Source organism: Pipistrellus kuhlii, unplaced genomic scaffold (assembly GCF_014108245.1).
Source record: "Pipistrellus kuhlii isolate mPipKuh1 unplaced genomic scaffold, mPipKuh1.p scaffold_m20_p_16, whole genome shotgun sequence".
Classification (NCBI taxonomy): Eukaryota; Metazoa; Chordata; class Mammalia; order Chiroptera; family Vespertilionidae; genus Pipistrellus; species Pipistrellus kuhlii.
Window position 1 is genome coordinate 27,956,446 of NW_023425471.1, and position 9,431 is coordinate 27,965,876.

The 9,431-nt window shown below is 48.3% G+C and overlaps 1 protein-coding gene across 1 annotated transcript in view; it reads left to right on the plus strand.

Moving 5' to 3' along the window:
* Window positions 1-6,056: 6,056 nt before the first annotated feature.
* MSN (moesin) overlaps window positions 6,057-9,431 on the plus strand; it is a 73,776-nt gene continuing 70,401 nt past the window's right edge. Inside the window, exon 1 of the mRNA XM_036439914.2 lies at window positions 6,057-6,292. Coding sequence (XP_036295807.1) covers window positions 6,281-6,292 — 12 coding nt within the window. The 5' untranslated portion in view covers window positions 6,057-6,280. The remainder of the gene's footprint in view (window positions 6,293-9,431) is intronic.

Sequence of the window (9,431 nt, forward strand, 5' to 3'; positions counted from 1 at the left end):
CATCTTGAAGAACAAGAGAACAAACCCATAGATTCCTATGTTCTGAGATGGGTCCCTCTTAGCCATAGCATTTTAAGTGTAACCTTCAAGCAATATACAGCTACTTGACGATAATCACCATAACCAGCTTCTATCTGGTGAAGTGAGAGAATATATCTTATTCTTGTCTTCAATTTTTTTTCTTTTATTATTTCAATAGTTTCACTGAACTCTTTGTATTCTCTATTACCTCCTGAATCCATTCTCCACATTGGTAGCTCCATCTTCGTAAATCCTTTCTTTTTTCTGATCTTCAGTTTCCTTGACCTTAATGGAGGCTGGAGTAAACAGTCTCTGATAGTCTATAATTTCCTTCCAATCCCACCCTTTTCCTCCCCAGAGTGCTAAACACATTAATCTCTCTCAGCCCCTCTTTTCTTCCAACTTCATTAGCTTTCCCACCATCTGACCTCCCATCACCCAATTGAACTCTAGTGCCCCCTTTTCCTTTTAGTAGTGTGTTTAGTTGCTTGGCACTCCTTAACCAGCTCTCTCTCTCTCTCTCTCTCTCTCTCTCTCTCTCTCTCTCTCTCTCTCTCTCATGTGTGTGGGGGGGGGGGGATGACACACAGGGGGTTTCCACTTTCCAGAATGGATAATGAAAGTTGGAGACTTTAATCAACTTCCCTTCACCCTTTAGGCACTTAGCATAGTTCCAGGCCCTTGTGGGCTCTAGGAGAAAATAAATGAGGGAATCAGTGAGCTCTTTGAACTTCTGGGAGAAAAGGACCATGGTAATGCTAAAGAATGTGATTGGATGCCATTGCTACCCCTGTTGTTGAGGCTTTCTGAAGAGTGCTACTCTTCCTCAGGTCAACTGCTCAGCTCAAGGAGATGGACTTCAGCACATGTCAATGAATCATGGCAGCCAGGAGGGAAACTGAGGCACACTGACTCATGGACACTGGGAATCAGAAAAGCAGGAAATAGGACTACTGATTGCTGAGTACAAATGTAAGACAAGTCTTTAAGCAACCCTGATAAACTCATATGTTTTTCCCAGGGACTCTATTCCCTTTCCCATAATTTTATAATGTCAGAGCAGGAAAGGACCTTGGAAATCCAGGAGTCTAGCTCTTTCTTCTCTGGGCTTGAAGGGGAAACTCAAGTCCAGAGAAGTGAAGGGAGTTGACTAGGCAATGTCAAAGCTATGACTAGAAGCCAGGTGTCTTGACTATACCTCTCAAATATCCTATCGATTGCCTCAAGTTGGCTCATCATCCCTGAGGTATGTAGTGCTCTACTTTACAAAGGATTCGCAGAACAGTTGTGATAGATTCTCCCTTTCTCCAGTTGATGGACAGGTAAACACCACCTGTCGCCAGATTTTCCTAAGCTCTGAACCACCAATCAGCACCTGCCAAATATCCTAAATTCCTAGGTCCCTTATCACCAATCAGCGTGTGCTGAGTGCCCTAAGCCCCGCCCCCATCCATAAAGGTGCTCGCTCTCTTTCGCTCCTCTCCGTGGAAGCAGCCGGCAGGGGTACCCTTCCCTCCAATAAAGCCTGTGTGTGTCTTGCCATCCTTGTCTCCGGTCTACCTTCTTTATTTAATCTACCATGATGGTGCCTCAGACTCGGGTGAACGTGGATGATCCTTTGTGATCCAGGGTCCTGAGTTGATTGGCCCGTTCAGAACACCTCTGGAACCCTGCAGTACCAGGACACATGGAAATCTCATCACTTCCTTACCGGTAGGCCTCAGGGATCCCCCCCCCCCCCCCACGCTGGTTCCCTTGACCTTGAAGGGTTTCAGCGTTTTCTCGTCTACTCGGCTAGCATTGTCTACTCGGCTAGCGTTGTAAAGTCTACGTTCTACGAAAGCCCAGGCCCCTGGCCAGGAAAACTCTGTTCTACTCCATGCGAAAGGTTATGGGGGTTGACAGATCAGTCTCACAGCCATTAGCCACCTCAAATTTCCCCATTCACTCTTTCCTCGTTCTACCTCGGTACCCTGCCAGGGCTACTGTGCAACCCTTCATAAAACCCGGTTGTCTCAAACCACAGTCACCTACCTCAGTTTCACTCTCTCCAGCCATTCTTATGACTGCAAGTGCCTTATCTCCTTATCTCCTCTATATCTAGAAAGAATGCAGGCAGTTTAAAAACTCCAGGGCCTGGCTAACCTGGAAACAGCTGAGGAGCCTGCTCCCTCCCCCGCCTCCTTCCCCTTTTTGAAGCAAGAAAGTGAAGCTTCAGTCTCCAAGTCTGACAGAACAAGGTTGCTGGATACTTCTTAAGCTAAACGAGACTATTCACAGTCTCCAACCTCTTATCTAACCATCCAGGTTCCTGGCTTTCACTACTCCTCTCCTTCCCCTTTCCCTCACACTTTCACTGCAACACAGTCTCAATCACTCATCTGTCACCTCTTATTGGTAGCGTCATGGTAACTACTCTCTCAGCTTGGAGTGCGGAACTAGAAAAAAGAATCTCATACCCTTTAGTACACCTCTTCTCCTTACACCTATCAGCTTGTCTCCATCATCAGGGATTTTTCTTCCTCTGTGGGGAAAACTCATACATCTGTCTCCGCATTAGCTGGACAGGAACCTGTATTCTAATCTATCTCTCACCCAACGTAGATGAAGCCTCAATAATCAGTTTTTACCTGACCCCATAACCACTGATCTACCTACTTTGAAACCCTGTCTCAGGAGCTACAAGAAACATGCGGATGCCCAGCCAGGGGCAAAACTGGAAAAACAAGAATCTACTTCCAATGGTAACCTATTCTCCCCTTTCATATCACTAGTGAGGCAATTAAGGCCCCTACTCTTTTCCCCCTAAAAATAACATCTAGGTCTCAGTTATCTTTTAGCTCTAGATCTGTCTCCCACTCACCTGGACAATCCTGCCCCAGGGGTTCAGAGACAGTCACCTGTTTGGCCAGGCCTTACCCAGAGACCTCCAAGAATGCTTGTTAGAACCCAGCACTACACATCTCAGAGGCATACAGCTGGCCTCCACTGGTAGGATTTCTCCATCATTGGACCCCAAATTTTTCTCCTAGCTAAGCCCTTATACCAAGTCTCCTCACCCTCCCTTGTTTGCCAAGCTTTCTCTAACTCCAGGACACCCTTCTGCGCTCTCTCTCTCTCTCTCTCTCTCTCTCTCTCTCTCTCTCTCTCTCTCCTCATCTCCCCTCAGACATTTCTAATAGCCTACCTGTCCTGACAGCTTGATCCCATTTGGTGACTGCAACTCTGCCTTTGGGCTCTGGCTGCAGCTGCTGTTCTCATCAAGGAGGCCCAGAAGATTTGCCTCCAGCAACCCTTACAGGTCTTCTCAACCCATAGACTATAGGATCTTCTGTCATACCGATCCTTATCTCTCCTTGCCCCCTCTCACATGCAGGAACTCCATCTCCTGTTCCTCAAGAGTTCTGACAGCTCCCTAACCCAGTCCCCAGCCCTGAACTTAGCCACTTTCTTTCCTGCTGCCTCTACCCAAACTACAGCAAAGCACTCCTGCCCCGAAGTCATCAGAGGCCCTCACTGAACCTCGGATGGGACTCTCAGATTCCTCTCTCTAATCCTGATTTAACTCTGTGGATGGAAGCTTGTGTCTAGACCCCCAGGAACGTCAGAAAGCCACCTACACGATTGTAACACTGGAATGGACCCTGGAGATGGCCTTCATCACTCTTCACCTAGCCCACACTGCGAGAGGTAGTCATGAGTGCCTGCTCTTCCTGCTCCATGTGTGCAGCTATCTCATCCCAGGGAGGAATGCACCCCAACTTTCCTACCCATCAAATGAAGGGGACACCTCCCAGGGCAGGACTGGCAGGTAGACTTCACCTTTATGCCTCTCCCACAAAAAGACCAAATACCTGCTCACCATGGTAGACACCCTGACAGGGTGGGTAGAGGCCTTCCCTACTTGAAAGGAAACTGCTGAGGTTGTGGCTGAGATCTTGATAACACACATAATCTCTGGCATCTCCTGGAAACAGAACATACCCTCCCGCCCACATTCATTCCGTAAGATCCAGAGGAGCAACGGCTTCCTTAAAGACCACCTAACTAAAACTCTCTCTCTCTAGAAATTTACAGCTTCTGGCCGGACTTTCTGCCCATGGTCCTGACTGGAATCCGGGCTACACCAAGGAGCCCCACTTTTTTTTTACCTCCCCAAGAATCTTACCCCCCAGGTTGTCTTTCAGCTCCAGGCCCAGAAAAGCAGCAAAACCAAGCAAGTGATGCCGTGGCAGCCTCAGGATCAGCTTTTACCTCCCAAGTGACTCAAGATGTCACCAACCAGTTTCTTGGGGAAATCATGCTGCTGCACCCCTCATCCAGCATGGAAAATACTACCTGTTTTTTGCTCACATACCCCATGGCTCCTACCACTGTTAGGCCCACTGGTATCTATACTCTTAATCTTGCTCTTCGGCCCATGTCTCATGCGTTGTTTCACTAGTTTCTTGCAGGTGTTCACCAACCAGAAGGTGGGAGAGATCTGGCACTGAATTCAGAACCGAACACCAGAATCTTTGAGACCTTGGGTAGATGCCCCTAAGAGACTATGCCCCTTCTCAGCTGGAAGTAGATACCGAAGACCGACCTTCGCCCCCTGACCTTGCCCGGACTCTCAATTTTTTATTATTATTTATTTATTTTAATTAAATTATTATTTTTGTACATATACCAATGCCCCCCCCTCCCAAACATACCCTCCCTCCCCAGAGTTTTGTGTCCATTGGTTGTACTTATATGCATGTATACAAGCCGGACTCTCAATTTTTAAAAAATATTACCAGAAGCCTGGAATGATAGATCCTCCCTTTCTCCAGTTGATGGACAGAAGTAAACTCCACCTGCAGCCAGACATTCCTGAGCTCTGAACCACCAATCAGCACCTGTCAAATACCTAATCACCAATCAGTGTGTGCTGAGTGCCCAAAGCCCTGCCCCCTATCCTTAAAGGTGCTCTCTTCTCTCCATGGAAGCAGCCGGCAGGGGTACCCTTCCCTCCAATAAAGCTTGTGTGTGTCCTGCCATTCTGGTCTCCAGTCTACCTTCTCTATTTAATCTATCAAGTTGCCAGTGGATAGCAGAAAAAAGGACCATGGCCAGTCATTTTCAAACGAAAACTCAGACAACCAGTTAACTGCTACAGTCTAGAAACTGCTGTCCTGGGATTCTGTGATATTGACAAGTAGACAAGGTGCTGGCAGATATATCTCAAGAAAATGAATTAGGAGTGTCTCTAACCTTGGGGAATTCTAGCCTTAACCAAAAGTGAATCATGTAAATAGGTGAATGTGTTGGGGGACAGGCTAAAGAATCAGGATATTGATTTAAAGAAGGTGGAGACAGGGTTTGAAGGAAAGGAAGTAGTAGAGGACAGGAGAAGCCTAATTCTGAAGAAAATGAAATTGAGCAAGGATGAGGAGGAAATATGATGGGAAAAAGGCCAAACCCCCCTCCAAGCTATCAGGAGAGTCCTACAGAAGATAATGGATGAAGTGTTGAAGGAGCTGAGGCAGTTTAGCCAACCCCCCTCCCCCCCCCCCAAAAAAAAAGTTTCAGAGGGACATGGGTTTTTCAGATCTCTGAAGAGTTGTTACAGACAGAAGGGAATTTGTGTGGCCCCAGGGAGCAGATGTGAGATTCGCAGGCAGAGGACGCAGAAAAAAAAGAGTTCAGATACAAACAGGAAGAAATTTCAAAGTCAGAACTGTCTAGAAAGGGAACAAGAAATTTTGATAGGTGGCGAGATCACCATCAGTGGAAAGTTGCAGTCAGAGGCTGCTGAAATCTCTGCCAGGGTGCGGCCCAGTGTTGGGACTTCCTTTGGATGGCTCGGATACTTGGCGCTAAGGGCTGTGAAGGGGATGGGAGAGGAGCAGGGTTGGGCTGGGTGGGGGATGGGCATCCCTCCCTTGGGAAGCCCAAGCCCAGTCGGGCCTCCAAGTGGTCGTTGTGGCGGGCTAGGTCGTTGTGGCGGGCTAGGGCGGGGCCAGGCGGCCGGCAGGGAGGCGGGCGCAAGGGCGGGGAGCAGCACGGAAGCCCGGTCACATAAAGGAGCGGGCACAACTGGGGCGGCTCTTTCCTGGGTGGGGTTTGTGAAGTCGTGGCCCGTTAGCAGGAAGCTGAGCAGTTGCCTCGAGGCTACCGAGGGACTCAATCCGAGCCCCCAGTCCCCAGAGTGCGAGCCCTGTGTACTGCGCGTTCAACGCTGTCCTACAGCTCCCAGCCAAACTTTGCCAACTCAACCTCCTTTGCCGTCACCATGCCCAAGACGGTGAGTGCGGGGGGTGGGCGCTGCTGGCTCCAGAGGCTCTAGCTGACCCTTGTAGCCCCTCGCTGATAGCTTGGAAGGGGGTTTGGCCAGCCACTCGCCTGCTCGGGATGCCGCGCCCTCAACCCAGGCCTGGAGTGGGAAGGGGTGGGAGTGGAGATCTGGTATGTCGCGCCCTCGTGTGGGGGTGGGGGGGTTAGGTGGTCCCGGACTAGAAGCGTGGACTGGGCGGGGTTGGCCTGGTTTTTAGACTCCAGTTCCCTACTTCTGGGATGCGACAGTAGGGAATGCTTCCTGGGGGCCCAAGTTCTCCTTTTGTCCCTGACAGGCCAAGGGAGTGGGGGAAAAAGACTGGTCCAGAGAACACGTCCCCCAGTCCAGGAATTGGACCTTCTGGGCGAGGCTGCCACTGTGTAGGAGGGGCCCTGGGAACTGAGAAGCAAGGAGGAGGGAGATGTTAAGGGTGGATCCCCGCACCGGCACTCATCTTTCCCATGGACTCCCCAGGCAGCCTCAGCTGTTTCCCACTAGTAGGGGAGGATAGAGTTGTGGAGGAACTCTTGGAGGCTGCTTGATTTTACGCAGTAGTCATAACACTTCACTACGCACCAGCCTAAGGGCTGGAGGTCTGCCCAATTCCTAGGGGAAAAGAAGACTGGTTGCTTCCTCCTCCCCAAATCCCTGCCTTTCCCATTATTTAATGGCTCGCTAGCTCTTCCTTTACCCTCTGGACTGTTCTGTGTAGATTATTACCTCTTGGGGGATCACACCTTTCTAGAGCGGTGGTAGCTTCTAGGATCTGGTCTCCATCCCACTGGTTATTATGAAAAGAATTGAAGCCTCTTGGGAGTGGGGCCTAAGGGGGCCGGATGCACAGAAGGGAGGAGCAGATGAGGAGTCTGTCTGAATAATGAGCCCTGCTTGCTTTTGTGCAAGTCATGACAAATGGCTGCTGGGGCCCTTCCCTTGCTCAGGAAGGCCTATTGACCACCCTAGTTTGAGTCCCTTAGGCCAAGCAGCTTGTTGGGCTGACCTAGGCTATGCAGTTTCTCCTGGAACCCTCTTCCTAGGACTGCCTGATCTTTGTAGAGCTGAGATAGTGACCAGTAGCCTTGAGAATGGCTATGGGTCTCTGGATGAGAGGGGCTAGGGGGGTATAACTCATCGGGTGTGTGCTGAGCTTTGGTTGCCACGTTGCTGTATTCCAGACTTACTGCCAAGTCATTCTTGCCCTTACTAAACCCTGTCCTTCAAAAACACTAAGTTTTCAACAAGTATGTGGTTCTGTTGGTGGTAGCAGGAATGGCACCAGGTGTTAGACCAGTGGGGTCAGATCAGACCTGGTTTCAGCAACCTCCTCAGCTGAAACCCTTGAGTTCTGGCTAAGAAAGTATTCAGAGCCAAGACTCAAACTATGAGACCATTTATGTATAAAATCACAGAGGTAAAAGAAATAATTTATAGAAGACATGGGCCTAGGAAATAAGTTATAGAGGCAAAGGAAGGGCCCGTGGAACTTAGAAGTTAGGAAGGTAAAGGTGATGCACCTGGGGAATGGGGAGGGGGAAGGCAAAGACAAAGAAAGACAAAGGCAAAAATGTGGGTGTGCTCCCCAGAGAGACAGCTACTGGGTCCTCCATCCCACATCCCATGGCGAGAGGTTGTGGGGGAAGGGAAAGGGTAAGTGTAGAGATTTTAGGGGAGGTCCTAGGGAAAGATCTCATTAGAATATTCAGCAGTTTTCCAGGTGTGTCTTTTCAGGATCTAGATCCTGAGGTCAGCCTTGGCTGGTTTTATTGCTTTTCTGAGCCTGGAGCTGAAATACAACTGAGGCCTAGATGTTATTTCTAGGGAGGAAAGATCAGGGGGTGCAAATGTAATGACCAGCATATATGCTAGGGGAGGAAAGGTCACTTAAGGACGAGGTCCCACCCTACAGTTGTCTGTTGCTAGGCTTCCAGGGCTTTTCACTCTGGTGATTTAATGTACCTAGCCCACCGTCCTTGCTCTTCTCATGTCTAATTGCCTACCACAGTTCTGCTATTTCTCTCTCTTAAATTGTTTGTGGTTTTATGACATCTGGCTTTTTCACACTTGCCCTCCCACCACACTCAAAGTGAGAGAGAATGGTTTTGAAAAGAGAGGGGGAAATATACCATTGTCTCTGCCAAGACAGAGGCTTATAAAGAACCTTCCAGAAGCTTCTTAGGTTTATCTCTCTGTGGTTGACTCCTTGAATCCTTTTAAGGTGTGACTTTGCCTAAATAGGTGGGTGGATCTCTGAGAATAGATTGTCCCATTACCTCCCTTCTCTAGAGGCATTTCTCATTATTTTTATAATAATTATTTTTATTGATTTCAGAGAGGAAGGGACAGGGAGAAATAGAAACATCTGTGATAAGGGAGAAACATTGGTCAACTATCTCCTGTACATCCCCTATTGGGGATCGAGCCTGCAACCCCAGCACGTGCCCTTGACTGGAATAGAACAATCTGCAGGCTGATGCTCTATCTACTGAGCCAAACCAGCCAGGGCCATTTCTCATTTTTAATTCTGCAATATATTACATTGAAACACAACTTGATGGGTCTAGAAATTGTCTCAAAGTAGCCTTTAACCATTCCATCCTTAAGCAAAAGGATAAATAGGAGCCGTTTGAGGTCAAGCCTATGGTACTGAATATACCTGAATACTGAAGGCATTTTTATACAGATTGACTAAAACCTGAATCAGGCTAGAAGGAGAGGACTGAATTTTGATGGACTGGATGATTTGGATAATTTTTCATACTGTTTTGCTCAAGGAATGGTCAACTTCTAGGGGAAACAACTATATCATGCCTGTGAAGACCATAGACTCTTAACTTGAGAGGGATCTCAGCAACTATCTAATATCACTCTATCTCTCAACTAATGAGGTTATTTAGGTCTACATGAAAGAACCTACCTTGGGGTCCAGGCTTTGTGATGCTGATCACATTGATCTTCTACTCTGACTCAATGACTAGGTTCTTGAAGTTGAGTCCCCTCTCTTTCCCAAAGAAAATTGCCACCTTTTTTCAGACTTTCATGGTCCTCAGATAAAAGGAAATGGATAATTTGGGCAAAGTAACCAATGTTGGCATTTGTGTGGTCTCCTGGT